The sequence below is a fragment of the Diabrotica virgifera genome, chromosome 8, assembly GCF_917563875.1.
Source record: "Diabrotica virgifera virgifera chromosome 8, PGI_DIABVI_V3a".
In the NCBI taxonomy this organism is placed as follows: domain Eukaryota; kingdom Metazoa; phylum Arthropoda; class Insecta; order Coleoptera; family Chrysomelidae; genus Diabrotica; species Diabrotica virgifera.
The window spans coordinates 228,243,392-228,266,068 of NC_065450.1; the positions used below are offsets into that span (position 1 = coordinate 228,243,392).

At 29.3% G+C, this 22,677-nt stretch overlaps 1 protein-coding gene across 2 annotated transcripts in view; it reads left to right on the forward strand.

Annotated features, from left to right (window-relative positions):
- LOC114337864 (SH2 domain-containing protein 4A-like) overlaps window positions 1-22,677 on the forward strand; it is a 167,046-nt gene that overhangs the window by 14,604 nt on the left and 129,765 nt on the right. Inside the window, exon 1 of one of the 2 annotated variants that reach the window (XM_050659737.1) lies at window positions 5,368-5,564. The exons of the other annotated variant lie outside the window; for it this stretch is intronic. Coding sequence (XP_050515694.1) covers window positions 5,555-5,564 — 10 coding nt within the window. The 5' untranslated portion in view covers window positions 5,368-5,554. Of the gene's footprint in view, window positions 1-5,367; window positions 5,565-22,677 lie in introns of those variants that run through there. 2 annotated transcript variants of the gene reach the window in all.

A 22,677-nucleotide genomic window follows, 5' to 3' on the forward strand; every position in this document is an offset into this window, starting at 1 on the left:
GAATAGTTATTGTACAGTTTTCATTCGTATTGGTCATTGTTTTTGTTTTCTGATAGTTCATTTTTAACCCTATATTTCTCGCTTCTGTATCTAGCTCTTTCATTTTCAGCATTTTTTGGAGCTCATTTTTGTCTTCAGCTAGCAGGACAATGTCATCTGCGTAGCGAAGGTGATTCAGGAATTTTCCATTGATGTTAATTTCTGTTTTTGCCGATTTCATCTTCTTAAACACGCCTACAATATAATTGTTCTATAAAAGCTCAACTTCTTAACAGTTATGAACACTAAAGCAAATTCAAATGTTTTTGTACACCAGTATATTTTTTAATAAAAAACCGAATAGCAATTGCTAAAAAGAAGCAATAAGTTCAAATTTTATTAAACACAATGAACAGACGGTACAGTTGCAACAGTAAGTCACAATACAACTTTTAACGGGATCGCTAATTTTGCTACGAGCACGAAAAAGCGTTTAATAAATAGAAATTTGAAGAAATCCTAAAGTCTTGGTGTCATAAAACATCGCCAATTTGAAACCATGTAACTGTTCCTTTTGTGAGAACGAGGAGGATGGTATGTAACGGTTCAATTAAAAAACACACGAGAATTATTTAATTTTATTTATGCAGACGGGTAAGGTTGTTGCTCGAGGTTTGGGTTAATTTAGTAATTTGGGTTAACTTCGCAATGAGTTAATTTAGCATATTAGTCCAGAAAGCCACTGCACATCCGCTAGGAAAAATATTCCGATTCGGATTTTTTGCACAATCTTACTCAAAAAGAACCCCTTTTAACAAATTTGCATGTTGCCAGGACCAAAAGTGGGTCAAAAATTTTTTAAACGTTTTTTTTTTGTTTTTTTCTTAAAATTATTTTTCTTGCATGGAACAAAGTTTTTTTAGGTTTTTTGGATCGTTCCAAACAGAAAAGAACTTTAGTGACTTTTCTCTAAAGTTGATAGTTTTTGACATATAAGCGATTAAATATATAGATTAAAAATTGCGAAATCGGCCATTTTTAACCTTAAAAAACTATGTGAAAATCTGAAAATTTGAATGTTGACAAGGTAGGTAGATATTCTTTACACATTGATTAATGAAATCCCGAAGAGTTTTTTGCAATACAAGATCGAAAACCCCTTTGTTTTTTTTGCGAGAACAAGAAGGATGGTATGTAACGGTTCAATAAAAAACACACGAGAATTATTTAATTTTATTTAAGACGCGTAAGGTTGTTGCTCGAGGTTTGTTAAATTTTCCTTATGTTATGTTAATATGATATTTGTTGTTCTTTGCTCGTTGTTCGAACAGACACCGTAGTATTTTTAACTGGCTCCTTTGGATGATAGCAATATTAGATTTGCTTGCACATTCCCAGACTTCGATACCAGACATCTATATTGGTTTGATTATGGTGTTGTATACCAGCAGTTTATTTTCCAAACTTAGTTTTGATTTTCTACCTATTAACCAATAGAGTTCTTTGACTTTCATGTCAATTTGATTTCTCATCTTTGTTATGTGCACTTTCTAAGTAAGTTTAGAGTCTAGGCTAGAGTATGCTGAGGTATTTGGAAGAGTTGATTTTAGCAATAATTTTGTTATTTATGTATAGTGAGGGACACTGATCTTTTCTTGTAGTAAAGTTGCCGTGCATGGATTTAGCCTCATTTATTTTCTTCTTCTTCTTCTTCTTCTTCTTCTTCTTCTTCTTTTAATAGGACTATGTCCTGTTTCATCTGTTACAGTCTCTGCTGCGATCTGGAGCTCCAGCTCTCGTACCATCGATTTTTGGGCCTTCCTGTGGGTCGATTGGTGTTGGGCTTCTGTGTCTTCGCCCATTTCGTCATACGTTTAGGGTCCATCCGATCTACGTGGTCTCTCCACATGCGTCGTCGTGTTCTTGTCCATCTCACTACGTCTTGAACTCCTAGCTCTCTCAATGTGTCTTAGTTTCGTATTCTATATCTGAGTGTGATACCTCTTATGGATCTTAGAGTTTTCATCTCTGTTGTTATTATTTGTTTGGTCTTTGTTGTCTTGGCCCTCGTCTCAGCTGCGTATGTCAGTACGGGTCTAACACATGTCTTATAAATGCGAATTTTGCTTTCGGTGCTCATATATTTATTCCGCCAGATTATATTCCTCAGAAAACCAGATATTCTCGCTGCTCATTTATTTTGATTTTCCATTTTTTGACCCAATTTTCTAGGTTTGCCAAGTCATTTTGTAGGATGTTGGAAGCTTTTACTGGATCTTTGGTGAATTGCTAAGATGACGGTGTCGTCCGCAAAGGTCTGTGTATTTGATGAATACTCCTGTATACTATTGAATACTGAATATTTGCATACTTAACTGGCGTAGGGGTTACCGTGATCAACTTTGGCCTAATGATTGTTTTTTCGTTCGCGGTATATAACTAAACCTATCTATATTAGCTTGAAGCTAATTCGCGTATTATTAGCAGAATCGAAGTATTATTTGCATGCTTGTGTTGATGCGTGCAGTTGGCGTTACGGGAAAGAAATAATAATAGACATTCATTAGCATATTAAGGTGGAGTCTACGTCTACCACATTAAAGCTTATAAGAGTATTTTCTTTGTAACCTTACAAACAATATGGAACGAACATGCCGCATATAATGAGATTTACAGGGTGCGCCAAAGATGTACAATACACACACAAGACGATTTATCAAGAGTATCTACGAGTATGTCAGCAATTTTTGTATTCATTGTATCTATCACTAACTACAAGATATAAGACTTTAGATAGTTAGTGATATAATATTATGTATTGCTACAAGTGTGAATTATTTAGTACAATAATTATGGATTGTATTATGATTATTATTTATTTGCAAATGCGAGACAATTTTTTTATTGGGCTTTTTCTTGCTGTCCCCATTTTATTTGTAACTACCCAATTGATACTTACCACGTTTGTTCACTACAATACATGCTTAGTAAAGGGATGTAACAAGACAACATCCATGCTACTACCACTAGAGCCAACATCAATCCTTCTTTTATTGTAAAACTTGACAAGAAGGCAAGATTTATTCACTAAAGTTTGGTTTTCTTTATATGTAATAAATATGACTATTTGGAATAATTTTTTATTTGCCAAATTCACTGGCGCCCAACGTGGGGTTCCTTTTGCGCCATGTGATGTGTGGATATACACACAACTGAAATATTCAAAATCATATAAATATCAATAGTATATACAAGTAAAAGTAGTTCAAGTAAAAAATAGTTATCTTCAAAAAGATATGAAGAAAACAGTATGTAGGTACATGTAGTACATTATATATTTATTTTTTCATTTGTTTTATAATACATTTACAATGTTTTGTCGATTATAATCAGTCGTAAATATAGATCTGTATTTATCTAAAACCAATAAAAAAATGGTGCGTTCCTTAAACAAAATGACTCAACAAAAACATAAACTCAACTTATCAGCTAATGTAATAATGACAACGATTTTACTAGACGGATTAATCAAATATAAAGAATTTGGTATTTAATTATATGTTGTTTAATTTTACATGTAGGGTAAAGGGATAGGCACAAAATATTGGTCCAATGCTATTTAAATTCATTCATTTTTTTCGAATCCTGAGAAAACTAATAAATAAATTTAAACGCAAAATGAAAGATTAGACTATTACCGAGGGCTGAAAAGATGGCTCGTAAATAAAAAATGCAGCTCGAACAAAGAGATAAGAGATAACTTATGAAAGAAATACATATTTTGCAGAGCTTCCAGAATCGTTTTATTCGGACGGCATAAGAAATTGGAAAATCGCCGGAATCGTTATATTGAGCTAACAGGAAACTATATTAGATAAAATTAAAGAATTTTCCGGAAAAACCTGTATTTTATTTCAAAGAAGGTTACTTACGAGTGTCAGACCATCTAGTCATCATCATCATCATCACCATTTAGCCCTTTGCGTCCACTACTGGACATAGGCCTCCCTCATTTTTGTCAATTGTGCTTTATTTTAAGCATTTTGTATCCAATTTCTTGACATTTTCTTGAGATCGTCAGTCCAACAAGTAGGGGTTTTTCCTCTACTTATTTTCTCTAATCTCGGCTCCACTCAAGTAATCTCTTCGTCTACCTTTCATCACTGATTCGGGCGACGTGTCCGGCCCAGTTCCATTTCAGTGTGGCAATTTGGGAAATTACATCGGCAACTCCTGTTCTTCGTCTTAAGTCTTCATTTCTAACTCGGTCACGAAGCGATATATTCAACATTGGTCTTTGAGTTTTCCATAGGCTGCCCATGCTAGGTTTATTCTTTTCTTCTTCGTAGTTCGCATGTTTGGTTGTCTCTTGTGATCTTTATTTCGTGGCCAAGGTATATGTGTTTTTCCACCAGCTCTACTTCGTTGTCTCCAATATTGATATTTCCGCTATTAGGTACTAGGTTTGTCATGAATTTTGTCTTGGAGATGTTAATTTTAAGTCCCATACTGGCACACGCTAGCTGAAGTTCATTTAGCATTGTACATTTCTCATTGAAGTTAAGAGAATAAAACTATGTCGTCTGCGAATTTCAGATTTGTTAATCTTCTACCGTCAATGTTCAGGTCTCTCTCTTCTCAGTTAAGTTTTTTACAGTCATATTCTAGTACTGCGGCAAACAGTTATAGGCGATAAGGTATCGCCCAGTGGAACTCCTCTGTCGATTGGGATATGATCCGTGTTTTGATGTAGTTTCATCGACATAGTTGCGTTCTTGTATGTATTGTAAATTAACCTTGTGTATCGGTAGTCAATGCGGCATGCTTGTGCTTCCAGGATTTTGTCAAATTCTACGTGTCAAAGGCTTTATGGAAATCTACACAAGGCAGAACGAGTGGTCGATTGTATTCGATAGTCTTTTCTATTACCGTTTTAATGCACTGTAGTAGGTGATTATTTGTTCCAAATCCGGTACGAAATCCCGCTTGCTCTATTGGCTGGTAGAAATCAAGTTTTTACTCAACACGATTCGTTACTATTCTTGTAAGGAGTTTGTATAGGTGACTAAGAAGGCTTAATAGGTAATAAATTAGAAATTTACCAAGTTTTATCATATGGAAAAATTCCTTAATAATCTAATTTGACGGAAGTGATTTTACAGTGAATTACAAAACTCATAGAAATCATTTAGAATAATCAGTAGAATACTAAAGTAATACGTAAATGTACATACTTAATTTATCTTTACTTCGAATTAACTAAACATCGTTTTATTGCTAGATATACTAAATTAGGGGTCTAATCTATATGGTCCTATAAAACAAATAATTTTGTCATTACCGCAGTTATTATCGCAAGATTCTAGTATACAAAGTATTAACGTTGGATCATAATATTGAGGAGTGTTATAATTCAGTGAGTCACGGTGAATGATTCACCAGGTGATCGATTTCGAGTTTGATTACAGGTTATTCGATAGACAGGTGAGGCCGAGACATGCTCAAAATTACGGGGGAAAATAATAATTAAGTGCTTAAACAAAATTGTAACTGAACAAAACAATAGCAAAACAGTATGAGTACAGGTAGGCTTTATTTTTCGAGAAGTGTTATCTCTCAGATATGCTATTATCCTATATTTTATTTAAAAAATTCGAAACATCAAAAATGATCTATTTTCGGGTCGTAGACTTTGTAATGGCAACCGAAGGGTCAACCGAATATATAAAAAAGTTGGACATATGTTTTAGTCCAAGTAAAGAAGCTTAAAATAGGACAAAACCTCGCAATTTTTACAGAATGGGTCGATTTGCTTGAAAATTTGAGAATAAGTAGTGGATAGTCCAAGGATCAAAATCTATATCATGCCAAAAGGCGCTTTTACCATGGGGGTGGTTGACTCAAGAATAAAATTTTTTATTCTTGACCACAAAAGTTGGTAAAAACATTCATTTTTAGCAAAAAACGTTCAATACATTTTTTTGATAAAATGAATAGTTTTCGATTTATTCGCTATCGAAAGTGTTAGTTTTATATCAAAAAAATCAATGTTTTTAATAAGTTTTCTGCTAATAACTCAAAAAGTTTTCGTTTTATCAAACAACTTTATTTAACAAAAATGTACCTTTTGAAAAAATAAATAAAACCGTTTTTTTTTATTTTTTTTAGGAACAATATTAATCGAGCTATACTTTATTATATGTTAACTCTTCTTCGTCAAATGCTAAATATTGTAGTTTCAAAGTCAAAAGACGGGAAAACTATGCATTTTTCGAGGATAACTTATTCAATCTCAATCTAATTAAAGTATTTAAAAATATCTATCTCCAGAAATAAAAAAAATCTCTAGCTCAAAAATTAAGTGACTTATAATGAAAAGAATGTCAGTACCTATTTTTCAGCGAAAACGTGATCAAAAATATCCTCTAAACACCACCCTAATTAAAATTAGTCATTTACCTTATTTGGCCTTCTTTATTTATGTATTATTAATAGGTTCTAGAAGTTTGACCGGCTTAGAATGATTAGTTTTTAAAAAACTGGAGTTAAAAGCGAATAACGAATTTTTGTAGTTTGGTAAAAATGCATTTTTCCTCAGAATAGAAGCATTAGCATTAGGAATACGAAAAAATGTTTCAATATGAAATTGTAGCTTATTTAATTTCTAAAAAATTGGTCTGTAAAAATTTTTTCTACGGCAAAAATTGAGTGAACTATTGACAATTAAAACTTGTAATAACCTGCAAAAACCACCTTTACCAACCCTTTCAAAGTCACCTCTTTTTGCAACTGAGGGTTTTAAAAGGATTTAATATTAATAGGCTAATAGGCTTGTACATTCTATAAAAACCTACAAAATTCTTTTTTACCAAACTTTTAAAGATAAAAAATAAAAAAGTTACGGTTAAAAAATCAATATATTTTTTTGAAAAAAAAAAGGAGAAATCCAATTGGAAGCATAATAATGTAAGTAACGGTGTTTTTAGTCATTGTCATTACTTAGTCTTCTTTATTTACGTATTATTAATAGATTCTAGAAGATTGACTAGCTTAGAATGATTAATTTTAAAAAAACTGGAGTTAAAAGCGAATAACGAATTTTTGTTGTTTGGTAAAAAATGCCATTTTCTTCAGAATAGAAAGATTACCATCAGAGATACGAAAAACTGTTTAATATGAAATTGTAGGTTATTAATTTCCCAAGAATTTCGTTTGAAAAAATTTTTTCTACGGCAAAAATTGAGTAAATCGCAAAGAGTATATCGAAAAACATTGATTTTTTCGATATAAAACTAAAACTTTCGATAGCGAATAAATCGAAAACTATTAATTTTATGAAAAAAACGTATAAAACTTTTTTTGCTTAGAGTGAATGTTTTTATTAACTTTTGCGGTCAAAATATAATAAAAAAGAATGTGTGTGTACTTTGTACACACGTAAGAAGTTATACTTCTATTACATATTATGTGATTTTAACGAAATTGATATAATGTACTTTAAACAGTTTATTTATATTTTATTTAAATATTAAACTAATTTTAACTCACTACTTTCCAAAAATTTTTATTAAGACAATACCAAAAATTTAAAAAAATAAAAGAATAAAACGCACACAAACACATTGAAAAATGCCACAAAGAAAAAATGATTTCTGAACGATAATAATTGTTGGCAAAAATTTTAAATACGCATTTTCTGTAAAAAAAATTATATAATAAATATACTTACAATCATAAAATGCATAAAAAAATAAAAAAATAAAAACTTGCATCGGGATTCGAACCCGCGAATTTGGGGACGCTTTGATTCGTAATCGAAGCCTAGACTCACTCATCCAATTACTCATTATTTGTCATGCGGAAAAATAGGTCAACTGAACGTTTTACTGTTTGACAGTTATTCTGAATTTAAATCAAATTATGTAGTTTGATTTTTGTGGAAGAAAATATTAAAATATAACAAAACAGTAAGAAAACAATATATTAGATGAAGATTGGTAGAACTTTTGTTGGTAATCAAATTAAGCATGTAAATCAAAGCATTACATACCTACTAGATAAATAAATCTACGCCAAGAAATCATAATTTATGAACGCTTAAAAATAAAAATCGGACCTAATTTCGGATTTCTCTCTAAAATCCGCATTCTTGAGAAAAAAAATTTATTGCAACCTAATCCAAATGTATAATTACAATATGATTATTATAAAAATTACTTACCAAATTAGAATGAGTTTTCCTTGTCCAAAATAGTCCAAAAGTCCAAAAATATATATGAAAACTATTTAAAAAGGCAGTATAACTATTAACTAACTTTTGTTTGTTGTTTCTTTTCACACAAATTTCAAAACGCAACAACCATAAATAATCAAACCACAGCTTTGCCACAGCCGACATGTTGAATAATTTTTGACATGTCATTTGAACATCCAATCAGAACAAAGTTATAATGCGCATGCGCCGGGATCGTAGGTTTTAACATATAAAAATTCACCCTCATATCGAGCGTAAAGAAGTATAACTTCAAAAATTTCCACCCCGAGATGGGATGACAACCACCCCCATGGTAAAAGCGCCTTTCCGCATTATATAGATTTTGATCCTTGGACTATCCACTACTTATTCTCAAATATTCAAGCAAATCGATCCATTCTGTAAAAATTGCGAGGTGAAAAGCTTGATTGTGATGCATTGTATCATACTCGTATAATGCAGAAATCTAAATAATTACCTATTCTGTGATGTAGGCCATACGCTAAATAAAATAAAATTCGCCTAATGAATGTGATATCTTGTGAAATATTGTTTCATTAACGGTTGGTTCCAGTTGTTTATGATTTATAAAAACCATACTTCAATCACTGAAGACCATAAGGCCATCGGTACATAATTCGCAAATATTTTACGGGTATACCTACTTTTTCTGTCTTTACACGGCAAATTACGTGTATTAAAATTCACACTGGTATGGATATGAGTAAACATTACTAGAATGTCATTCTACTTGAAAATGTCATCATTAATTTAAAGAGATGGCTTTTGAATGTTAGATTAGAATTGTTATTTTTATAATTGCAAATTATTAATTCAGTTAATAAATGTGATAATTTTTTCACTGACTATGTATTCAGTGATTGTAATAATTTATATGTACAACAAGAACTAATACTCAATCGAGAAAAGAGGAAAAGTGATTTTTTAATAATGTATTGTTATTATGGAACGCTTACAATTTTGAACATCTTTAACAACAAAATACTTGGATCACAGAATATATTATCCTGATGTATTCTCTGCTTTAATCTTCCACAAATAATACACAATAAATAACTTTTTATTAAGTTCACGTCTTAAATCAATTATTTATCAAATACACTGTATATCAATATTATTTAAGGCCATCGGTACGTAATTCGCAAATATTTTACGGCTATCCCTACTTTTTCTGTCTTTACACGGCAAATTACGTGTAGTAAAATTCACACTGGTATGGATATGTAAACATTATTAGAATGTCATTCTATTTGAAAATGTCATCATTAACTTAAAGAGATGGCTTTTGAATGTTCTTGGATAACTGTTATATTTGTATAATTGCAAATTATTAATTCAGTTAATAAATGTGATTATTTCATTCATAGGAGATTCTGACCAATAGAAAGCTACAGAAATCTAAATTAAATCGATTATTTTTTAATGATTTTAACTTCCAATCGTATAGTAAGATATTTGATCACGTGTTTAATTCTGTCCAATCAGATTAAAATTACACTGAGAATTATCTACTGTAGAAAATTACCGATATAATTTTTTTAAGTAGATTGTTTCTGTTTAATGGCAACCAGTTTCCTAGTTTTGACAACTGTCACATTTAAGAAAATATCCATAATATACGTTTTAAAAAATAATCTTACGAATATCACACGACAGTAAGAATAAATAAGAAAATAATGCTTCATTTTTACTCAAATTTTTTGTCATTGGGCAATAGCCACTCGAGCCCTGCGGGCTCCCGTGTCTATTGCCAGACAACAAATTTTCAGTAGTAATTGCACAAGATCTCTAAAATTATTGAATTTTTCCCGAGTGACACTTTGACAGTTTTAATTCACAGTTAAATTATGTCAAAGTTTCACGAGGGCAAAAATTCTATATTTCGAGATCGAGTGCAATTTGTTGCGATTATTTCATGAATAAAACTGTTCAAAACCAAAATTTTATTGTAATTTATTTATGTAAGTACAAATTAGTACTGTTAAACACACAGTTGATATAAAATATTTTACGGTTGAAAGTCATCACTTTTATAACTTTTAAAACATTAATTGTCATTAATGTCACTGAATGTATTTTTTCGTAGCAACGAAGGGCATCTGACGTAATATACTTGACAACGGGATATTATCAAAAATTATCACCTTAATTTGCATTTATGTAGCTTTCTATTGGTCAGAATCTCCTATGAATAAAATAATCGAAAAACTGTCGCATTATTTTCAATTTATTCTCATTCTCTTGTGATATTATACCCGATAATTTTTGATAATTTCCCGTCGTCAAGTATATTACGTCAGATGCCCTTCGTTGCTACGAAAAAATACATTCAATGACATTAATGACAATTAATGTTTTAAAAATTATAAAAGTGATGACTTTCAACGGTCAAATTAATATTTATAACAACTGTTTGTTTAATTGTACTAATTTGTACTTACATAAATAAATTACAATAAAATTTTGGTTTTGAACAGTTTTATTCATGAAATAATCGCAACAAATTGCACTCGATCTCTAAAATTAATATAGAATTTTAGAGCTCTTATGCAATTACTACTGATAATTTTTTCACTAACTTTGTATTCAGTGATTGTAATAATTTATATGTACAAAAAAAAAATGAATACTCAAACTCAATAGAGAAAAAAGGAAAAGTGTTAAAGTGATTTTTTAATAATATATTGTTAATATGGAACTTACAATTTTGAACATCTTTAACAACAAAATACTTGGATTTTGATTGCAGAATATATTATCCTGATATATTCTTTGCTTGGATCTTCCACAAATAATACACAATAAATAACTTTTTATTAAATTCACGTCTTAAATCAATTATTTATCAAATACACTATATATTAATATTATTTAATCAACAACTCAAAATATTCCCGATGCCATGTCAAATATTTAAAATTGTCAATGATTGTCACTGTCTGACTGACAATATGCTGACAATATTCTATTTGACTGAGTGCGTTGTATGACAAAGATAGATTTGGAAATATTACCACGGACATTGTGTTCATTTTTTTCGAATCCTGAAAAACCAATAAATATTTTTGAAAAATTTAAACGCCGAATGAAAGACTATATTATTACCGAGGGCCGAAAGTCCCTTAGAATAAATAAAAAGTTTATTTTGAATGAGATATTTTAAATTAAATATCACACTAAATTTTCTCTTAGTTTTTCACCCCTGTAACTTATTAAAATAAACATTATAGAAGTTTTCGGTGACTTTCAGCCCTCGGTAATATTTTAATGTTTCATTCTGCGTTTAAATTTTTCAAAAATATTTATTAGTTTTCTCAGGATTCGAAAAAAAAATGAATCCCCATTTGAATAGCATTGAAGCCGAAAATACGTACCCATCCTCATAACTTAACGTCATCCACCCTGTATAATTATTTCCAATAAAAACAATCCGTGAAATTCTGCAGTATGCAACAATTTTTCCGCTGCCAAACGAAATGGTGCAACATTCAATATTTACCGTGTTGATCCAATCTTTTAGATACATAAACAATTAAAATAGTCGTAATTTTCGTAACATGGCAAGTGAGTAAATAGTGCTAAATCGTGTATCACATCTCCGGTTGACTGCATTCCCATTTGAATTGTCTGAAAGTCCATTCTGCATTTATTGTTTGAGTATACTCAAGGTGAACGAAACTTAAAAGGTTAAAGTTGAGACTACTTTTACATTAAATTCCATTATTTCAGTCCCAGGCTAAGACGTACTCTCTCTCACGTAACCACACGAACCGTGAAAAAAACTCTGTGTATGCGGGTAAAGAATAACATTAGAAAGAAATATAGAATTTTCATACTTTTTATGTTTCTTCTGGTATTGGAGATATTTTAAGCTTGTTAGCAGCAAATGTTAGGCGCGGATACAGAGTGGGGGGTGGGTCAACGGGTCCATGGACCCCCCTATTGTATTTAGTCTATAGGTATTTTTTTATTATTCATTATTTTTTCAGTTAACTCTAAACTTTAAGCCATCAGTACAACACTAAATTACACGACAACCGCATCCAAAGAATTGAAAGAAGCCATAAAATCTAATAAAACACTCTTTTCTGAAAAATAATCTGCAGGCGCATTTGTTTGGGTACCGGTGGAACCATAAACAACGGAAATATAAATTCAAAGAATAACAAAAATAATATTTTAAAATGCAAATACATTACACTGGGTATAAAGCTTATCTCATGAAAAGTCACGTTTCAAATTTGCGATACAATAAAGATATAAAACTTTGTATTTTACTAGATAATCCATGTGTACCTACCCATCGATGGCAGAAAGGGTAATCTTTATGGTAAAGAACGACCAGTGAGATTAATAGTCGTGAATTGTCTATCAATCCTTTTGATACCGCAGGTATCTGGGATTATATAATGTATTTTCTCCTTAGAGTAAGTGTGAGTCGTATGGCTAAATCTGGAAAATATAATATTTGAGCAGTGTTGCCACAGGTCTTGGACAACATTTCGGGAGACTGCTCGTATTTTTTCGGTAGAAATCTTCATTTTTTGCTTCTTTTGCTATCACATTGCAAAAAAATTATACTTTAGGTACGAGTATTCAAAAATAAACTACATTCATCATCATATAATCAATAATCATCATTCATCATAAAAATCATTTAAAGTTCAAAATCGGTATACCTTAACAAAATGTATTTTCTCGGCTTTCTGGGTATTATAGAACAATTTTCTTCATTTTTTTAATCCAAAGTAACTCGAGTAGAGCCGTCTAACTTTAACGCTATCAAGGATGCTTTAGTTTTGTTATAAGGAATTAATTGATTTATAATAAAATAAAACTGCATATTTTTTCCTGTTGTAGACTTTTTAAAAAAACTTACCACACGTGTACCTATTAACGTTCAAAATACAAATATTCTTATTTAAAAGCTGTATAATTGTTTAAACAAGTTAAAATTTTTTATTATAATAAATAATAGTTATAAGTTATTAACATTAATTTATAAATTACTGCAAAAATAAGGGTTTTTTGCAATTATCTCCAATTGTTTATTAGCCTAATAAAATAAAAAAAAGTCAAAATGTAAATTCGTACAGGTTAAAACAAATTTTATATCAAAGTTTAGGTGGGTACAAAAGATATTTTCAAGAAAGTATCCAAATCATACAAGGGGATCATTGTTTAAATAATTAAAAAGGGGTCATTTTTGCAAAAAAATTACTCTTTTAAATGCTGAGGTAATTCACTTATTAATAAAGGTTTATGGGATTTTTTCTGCAAAGTTAAAGGGTAAATCTTTCAGATAAGACTTACTAATTTAAATTTGACCCCCTATTTATTTAAATAATTGTATATAAAACTTTAAAAACATATTTGCAAAAAATTATTTTTAGCGTTTTAAATAAGCACTATAAAATATTTTATTTTACAGACTAAGTTGCGCTATATTACTAGTATTAAGCAAAAAAAATTGGTCAAAAAATATTTAATATTTTTTGAGATATTGAATTTGATTATTAAATGTTACTATATTTTCAATTACAAAAACGCGGTTGTTACCAAAGCATTATTCACCTGCTTAAGGTCTCATTATTTTTATTCTTATGTATGTTTTCGGTAAATGTATTGATAAATTCAAATTTCAATTAAACTCCAAACTAAAATGGCATTTGAAAATTATTCAAATTTGTTTATAATTTGTTTTTTTAATAACGTCGCGGGGACTAAGTATTTTGAAATGCCGTTTCAATAATTGGGTTCCTGGGAATTTTTTACTAATTAACAAAATTTTTTTGTCGTTTTTTCTTCTTCTTTTTTTTTCTTGGAGTTATATTACTACGGGCCCTTTTACGGTTAAATTTTATTAAGAATGTCGAATCTCTGAGTTGTAGATTCTAGACCTAAAAATATTAAGATTTAACTAAAATCTCATGAACAAAATGTGGCTACTTACTGAGTTACAGGGTGTTTTATTTAAAAATTTAAAAATTATTGTTACCAAGTACTTTAAAACTATTTGACGTATCCTTATCATACTTGACAGAAAGTGTGGCTATTATACACCCTACTAAATTGTGATTAATAAACGTTTCTAGCGAGTGCCAGAGGCGTACGACAGGGGATAGTGAATGATTGACCCTTTCCAAATTCTACGCCACTGAGTGAATTACTATTTTAGCGAAATTTTTCGATTCTCCAATACTTTATATGTAAATAACTTTATTGGTATCGATAAAGTCATCAGTTTCAGATATATTGGAAGTTTAAAATGAATGAATGAATGAATCAAAATAAATATGCCATTTCATTTTTAACGTCCAATATCTCGAAAACTAATGACTTAATCGTTACCAGTAAATAGTATAATATTTACATAGAAAGTATTGGAGAATCGAAAAATTTCGCTAAAATAGTAATTCCTTCAGTGGCGTAGAATTTGGGAAGGGTCAACCATTAACTATCCCCTGTCGTACGTCTCTGGTAGTAGACTGTATACTACCCACACTTTCTGCCAAGTATGATAAGGATACCTCAAATAGTTTGAAAGTACTTGGTAAAAATAATTTTTAAATTTTTAAATAACACACCCTATAACTCAGTATGTAGCCATATTTTATTTAAGTAATTTTAGTTAAATCTTAATATTTTTAGGTCTAGAATCTACAAATTAGAGATTCGACATTATTAATGAAACTTAACCCTAAAAGGGCCCGTAGTAATATAACTCCAAGAAAAAAAAAGAAGAGGAAAAAAAGACAAAAAAATTTGTTAATTAGTGAAAAATTCCCAGGAACGCAATTATCGAAACGGCATTTCAAAATAATTAATCTCCGCGACGTTATTAAAAAAACAAATTATAAACAAATTTGAATCATTTTCAAATGCCATTTTAGGGGGAAGTTTAATTGAAATTTGAATTTATCAATACATTTATCGAAAACATACATAAAAATAAAAATAACAAGATTTAATACAGGTGAATATTTCTTTGGCAACAACCGCGTTTTTGCAATTGAAAATAGAGTAACATTTAAAAAACAAATTCAATATCTCAAAAAATATTAAACATTTTTTTACCAATTTTTTTTAATTAATACTGATAACATAGCGCAACTTGTCCTGTAAAATAGGATATTTTATAGTGCTTATTTAAAACGCTAAAAATAATTTTCTGCAAATTTGTTTTTTAAGTTTTATGTATAATTATTTAAATAAATAGGGGGTCAAATTTAATTTAGTAAGTCTTATGTGAAAGATTTATCCTTCAACTCTGCAGAAAACAATTCCATAGACCTTCATTAGTAATCGAATGACCTCAGCCGTTAAAAAAGTATTTTTTTTGCAAAAATTACCCCTTTTTAATTATTTAAACAATGATCTTCTTGTATGATTTGGATACTTTCTTGAAAATACCTTTTGTATCCACCTAAACTTTGATAAAAAATTTGTTTCAACCTGTACGAATTTACATTTTGATTTACATGTAGTGTAATTTTATTTTACTAGACTATATGTATTTCAAATTAGAAACTATTAAGATCTAGAATATTTATTTGAAACATGTTTCTCTAAAATCTACAAGGAATGTTTTATAGGCAAAAAACATGATTTTTTACACTTTATAATCGTTTAAAAACAAAACAATGTCGGATATTGAAGCAATTGAGAACAAGAACAAATTTTTAATGTTCTTTAGTTATGTCGAAATACTGCAAGTTAAAAAGGTGAAAAATAAATTTCTGGTGTTTTAAGATTTTAATATAATAGTTATTTTCCTAACTAGTGCGGAAAGTGATACTTTCACGCACGAGACTGCCGTTGACCCGAACGATGCGATAGCGGAGTTCGGGCAAGCAGTCGAGTGCGGGGAAGACACTTTCCGCATGAATTAGGAACAATATTTTTTCTACGGCCGTACATTTGGAAAAAAGCCACAAAAAATAGAGTTATATCAATTTTTATTTAGAAGTGAAAATACACAAATTAATTCTTTGAAAAGGTTGTCAAAATCAGACTTTCAATATAATCGGTTACCAAGACGACGATATTGGTTTCCATGACGACGATTCAAAACAATTGTATACCCTATTCCACGAATATACGACCGTGTTGGATTATTTCGACAACGAATATTTTATTATTAGGGGAGTGCAATTAGAACGAAAAGATACAATGTTTCGGAAAAAATCAAACAAGGTTATATTTTTCTAAAACTGTTTTTGTTAGTTTATAAATATGTTAAAGTAAAAAGTTCTACTCACAAATTTTGCCGCTAATTGTTTATTAATTGTTTAAACAATAACAATTGTTTTGTATAAAAAATGTTAAGAATATGGGTGAATTCAACATTTTATTTTGATAAAAAATATTTTTATTTTAGTTTTGACCATGCTGAACCCGAATCTGACATTACAATTTGCAAATTAAAAATGGCGGATTTTTTCCTAAAAATCCTTAAAAAGTAGTTGTAAAATCCGAATTTTTTTTATAAAACGTGTTTGTTTACTTATATGTGGATATTTTGAGAGGTTGCTGAACCTGAATCAAATTTTGATAATTTAAATTATAAAATGGCCGATCCAAAATGGCGGATAACTTAAAAAATAGTTGTAAAATCATAATTTCTTTACAGAATATATTTATTTCTGCATATATTTATTTTTGAAAGCTTTGATAAACCTAACTTAAATGTTAACATTATAAACTATAAAATGGCGGATCCAAAATGCGGATTTTCTAAAAAGAACATAAAAAAGAACATTTCTCTAAAACATTTATTGTCTTTATTTTTAACAGGTTGTTGAATCTGAATTAAAGATTAAAAATTTAAATTTCAAAATGGCGGATATTTAAATGAAAAACAAGTAGAATCCAACCAAACAAATATGGAATTTCATTCTTAAAAAAAAAAAGATAAACAAATAATGTTCACAATAATATTAAAAATTAAAATGTATTAGAAAACATATTAAAAAAAAAACAAATTTTCGATTAGAAGGATATAATTACATATTGGAACATAGTTTTTAATTCCAAACAACTTTTCTTTATAAAAATTTTCGATATTGTGAAATATAAAGGTACTTTACTCTTGAGTGAAATTCATATTTTTTGACATACCTCGTACAAAATTAACAAAATTTGATATTTGATTATTGCATCTTATGTTATATATGATGCAGAGTATTTTATAAAAAATAACTTTTTTTCGTAAAACTGATATTAAAAAAGTTATCAATAGGTTCCAAGTTACGCCGACATACTGTATAAGAGCTAAAAAAAATTTTTTGTTAAATATTTATTATTGTTGAAGCTTATTATTAAATGTATTTTAGGTAAATTTTACAGAAAAAAGTTTTGATCACTCTGTATATACATTTTTTCAGCTGGTAATTTTCGGTTTTTGTATTACATTTTTGTTATCTTTCTTAGTTTTCTCAAAAAGAAATTGTTTATTTCATTTTTAAAATAAAATAATTCAGTGTTTTTTAAAGATTACATCCCAAGCTTTAAAAAAATAGCAAAAAAATTATATTATATTTATTCAAACTTGAGTAATACCGTCTTAAAATGGTGGGAATTCTGTAAAACTACGAAGTTTTCAAAAATTACATTTTTTGAGACATCGTATTATTTGAATTAAATTTTTAAGATTTTTTTTAATGAAGCATCGTTTAGTAAGATGATTGAGATGTAAGTTGTGCAAATTTGAGAGTTTTATAAGTAAAATTGTATTAGTTACACATTTTTCAATCATTTTTAAACAAAATTTATGTAAGGCTCACTTTCCGCCCACACCGTACTTATGTCCATACATTTTATTTCTTTTTATTACAACCATAAGATAGCTTATTTTATCTTCTTTCATGTCCAATTTGTAAAATTTCTTTTAATCCATTAGTTAAAGAATAACATTAAAAAAACTCAACCATGTACTTCTGCCAACGCTAGTTTACAGTGCGCCAATGTATGCGAGAAGGGTGACTTTAGCGTAATAAATAAAAAATGACAGAAGCTAGAGATTTAATTTTAGAAAAATCCTTATATAAGGTTTTTTTTGTAAAATTTTCTGAATTTTTCAATGGTCTAGTCAGTTTTTTTCTAAAAATTATATTTTCGGAGTTATTTAAAAAAACATCTAACTTAGCTGTTCATTTGTTTAATAAAAAATGAAGCACCCACTTCTCGAGTAGAACTTTTTGATATGTTGTTTATTAAACATTTCTTAATGACATTACAAAAAGTTTTATCTTGTTTGATTTTTTCCGAAGTGAAAATCTAAATGCACTCCCCTATGTGCAAAATATGAAGAACTAAAATAAATTGCAAATTACATTGCTGTTTATTGGAATAATTATTAGAGCCATTTACTTTCGTACTTCTTATGATGCACACTGAAATATTCGTTGTCGCGATAATCCAAAACCGTCGTATGTCGGTGGAATGAACTATAATTGTCTACTGATCTGACTTTTAAATATTATGTCAACATATTTTTATTTCATCGAATTATCAAAGGTAATAATACCACGAGTCCTCTAAATTTATCAAGCAAAATTTAGAGAGGACGAGTGGTATTTGAAAAGATTATTTTGTGAACCAATATGTAGATATAGTAAATACGGGCATCTGTGAAATATTTTTAAGACAACTAGGATCAATGTCTTAAGTAGGTTATAGATAAATTATTTTATGATTTAAAAATGAACCAATTTATTTATTATATTGTTAATACATAAAAAACTGTTTAAATCGAAAATGAACAATTATTAAAAACACAATTTTTATAACTAATATGAGATTTTCCAATGTCGTTCGTAACGTATTATGTGAAATTTAGGGTACCTTTAGGGGAGTGAAATTATATAATTATGTAATATCTAATTATGAATATGTAATTATGAATAAAACTGTTCAAAACCAAAATTTTTATTGTAATTTATTTATGTAAGTACAAATTACTACAATTAAACACACAGTTGTTATAAATATTTGACGGTTGAAAGTCATCACTTTTACAATTTTTAAAACATTAATTGTCATTAATGTCACTGAATGTATTTTTTCGTAACAACGAAGGGCATCTGACGTAATATATTTGACGACGGGATATTATCAAAAATTATCAGTTTAATTTTTATTTCTGTAGCTTTCTATTGGTCAGAATCTCCTATGAATGAAATAATCGCGCTAATTTCATTAAAAAATGAACACAATAAGATAAATTTGAAATAAATTAGTAAATAATGTCTAAATATTAGTTTATTGCATGTATTATAATATATTATAATGCCATATTACAAGGTATTTTACTTTCCCGCACGCCGTGCGGATTTAAAAAGACTCTATATTGATGGAGAAAATGGCTAGTTGTTAAAGTACCTAACTTTTTTATTGTCCAACATAAACGAATGAATAAAAAAAAAAAACAGAATATTAAGAAAACACGAGGCTATAGTTGGGTTTTAATTTCAGTATTTTATAAATGCTAGAATATTCCACAGGGTGTTGCGAACTTTGAGAAAAAAAAACACAGTTTGATTGGTACACAATTTACCTGTTTAGCAATGATTTTATTACAGCGATATTGTTAAAGAATAAGGCTATAACATATTAAAAAAATCACTTAAATCGGACAACAGGTTAAGGAAATTCGAGACATCAAAATGACCGATTTTTAAGGTGGTGCGTTAAATATCAATTACAATATTTCGCATCGGCTTTATTAACTCACCTCCAACCTACAATTTGTTATGCTCACACGTACCAATACTCATTAGAGAAAGTTAATAACCGTAATCACTCCTATGCACCATGCACTTTTGTTCTAAATCGAAGCAAGCGGAATAAAAGTATCAATGTTGCTTTTTTCCCTTAAATGGATCGCAATTTTCAAGATTATTGTATTGTGATTGTTCAGTGAAATCAACGAGAAGAACTAAATCGCTGGGAAATCTGAAACTTTCTCGTCTTTTTATTGCACTGAAAAATTAAGGGCAATTTTGAGAACGATACATAATAAAACACAATGTATGCACGAGTTACATACTTATACTTTCACTACTAACAAAAGTGATTTATGATCAAATAATTGCATTAATGTAGTAGACATATTCATCATCGGTATATCTCATATTTGATCTTTTCCGTTTACTATTGAATGTAAGCTTGTATACATAATTGAATATGCATACAATTTATTTATCTTGGTCTATTCTTATCCGAACAATCCTGAAACTTACTTTAAATCATCTCGTTGAGACACTCGTTTTATATATTTTATATCTCTAGTTAGATCGTTTCATCCATATTAATTCTTGCTATAATATGAACTCGTCCGTTAACATTGTGTATGTCATGTATGATGAATAATATGTATAACATATAACATGTGAAAATATTTGTACTACATTGTGGTTGTTTAATGAAATTGAGAGAAAGGTTATTGTTGAGAAACAGTAAGATAGATAAAACGTATATCAAGCTAGGACTTCATTAAAGATGAGATAATGAGTCTAACAGAACTTTGCAGAAGCAACAAATTATGACATGCAATTTTTTCTTTAAAAAGAAAACCACACTTAATAATGACAGTAAAATTATTTCGATTCCATTATAAATCGTCAATTAGTTCAGAAAGCCACTGCGCATCCGCTAGGAAAAATATTCTGATTCGGATTTTTTGCACAATCTTACTCAAAAAGGACTCCTTTTAACAAATTTGCATGTTGCCCGGACCAAAAGGTGGTCAAAAATTTTCTAAACGTTTTTTTTTTTGTTTTTTTTTTCCTAAAATTACTTTTTTTGCATGGAAAACAGTTTTTTAGGTTTTTTGGATCATTCCAAACAGAAAAGGTGAAGTGACTTTTCTCTAAAAATGATACCCTGTATAAATTATTATGTAAATGTTTATATTACTGAATAGAGAATTGAAGAACCTTTCAAATGAGCTAGCACACGACCCTTATTCTCATTTAAAAAAATAATCGAATAAGTCATCACGTCCAGATGGATGACGTCACTAGTATACCATATATGCCACAAAATCATAACTTAAAAATAAAAATCGACCTGTTTCGGGATTTTTCCTTAAAGTCGCCGGTTTACGAAAAAACGAATTTATTCCTTTCATTTGCACCATACATCATACTGTATACACATGCAACGGTGGAAAATAGTGTCGCGCACGTTTGATTAGTAATTAAAAAACAAAGGAGTTTTATTGTATTGCAAAAAACTCTTCGGGATTTCATCAATCGATGTTTAAGGATTATCTACCTACTTTGGCAACATTCAAATTTTCAGTTTTCACATAGTTTTTGAGGTTTAAAATTGCGATTTCGCAATTTTTCAATTTTTAATCATTTTTAGAGAAAAGTCACTAAAGACCTTTTCTGGTTGGAATGATCCAAGAAACCTAAAAAAAATTTTTTCCATGCAAAAAAAGTAATTTTAGGAAAAAAAAACAAAAAAAAAAAACGGGTAATTATTTAGTGTTGACTCACCGCTCCCACAAGTCTGACAACTGTATATATGGTATCTGCCTTACCTTCTTATCATTTTAAAATTAACAATTAACTGCGCTCGGCTTTAATTTTTGTATTTATCTCATTTAAAAATGTGAAATTTTCACATCAATTTCAAATTATGGCCGCCATTACAGTATGAGCAGATCGCTTACGTATGGATTGATGAGAGTTTATTTCTGCAATGTTTATGTCTGCAATTGATATAATATGCAGTTTATGTCTGCAATTAATATAATATTAATTATTAATAAAATTAAAAAATTAATATATTATGTATTATACAGTACAATTTCTCAAAGGAGGAAGACCTAACCCTTCGGTCCAAACCTAACTTTCGGGTATTAGAGTGTAGAGTGTTTTGTTAATTATTAATAAAATTAAAAAAAAATAAAGCACCTTCCGTCTTTGCACAAGAAATTATAAAAAATTTTAAATTAGGCAACATTGCAGAAATAAACTGTCATCAATCCATACGTAAGCGATCTGCGCATACTGTAATGGCAGCCATAATTTGAAATTGATGTGAAAATTTCACATTTTTAAATGAGATAAATACAAAAATTAAAGCCGAGCGCAGTTAATTGTTAATTTTAAAATGATAAGAAGGTAAGGCAGATACCATATATACAGTTGTCAGACTTGTGGGAGCGGTGAGTCAACACTAAATAATTACCAAAAAACGTTTAGAAAATTTTTGACCACCTTTTGGTCCTGGCAACATGCAAATTTGTTAAAAGGGGTCCTTTTTGAGTAAGATTGTGCAAAAAATCCGAATCAGAATATTTTTCCTAGCGGATGCGCAGTGGCTTTCTGGGCTAAATAAAACCAGGAAAAAACTAATGATACTCCACGGACCATGGTGACTATTTCGTCTTACATTTATGTGCTTTAAAA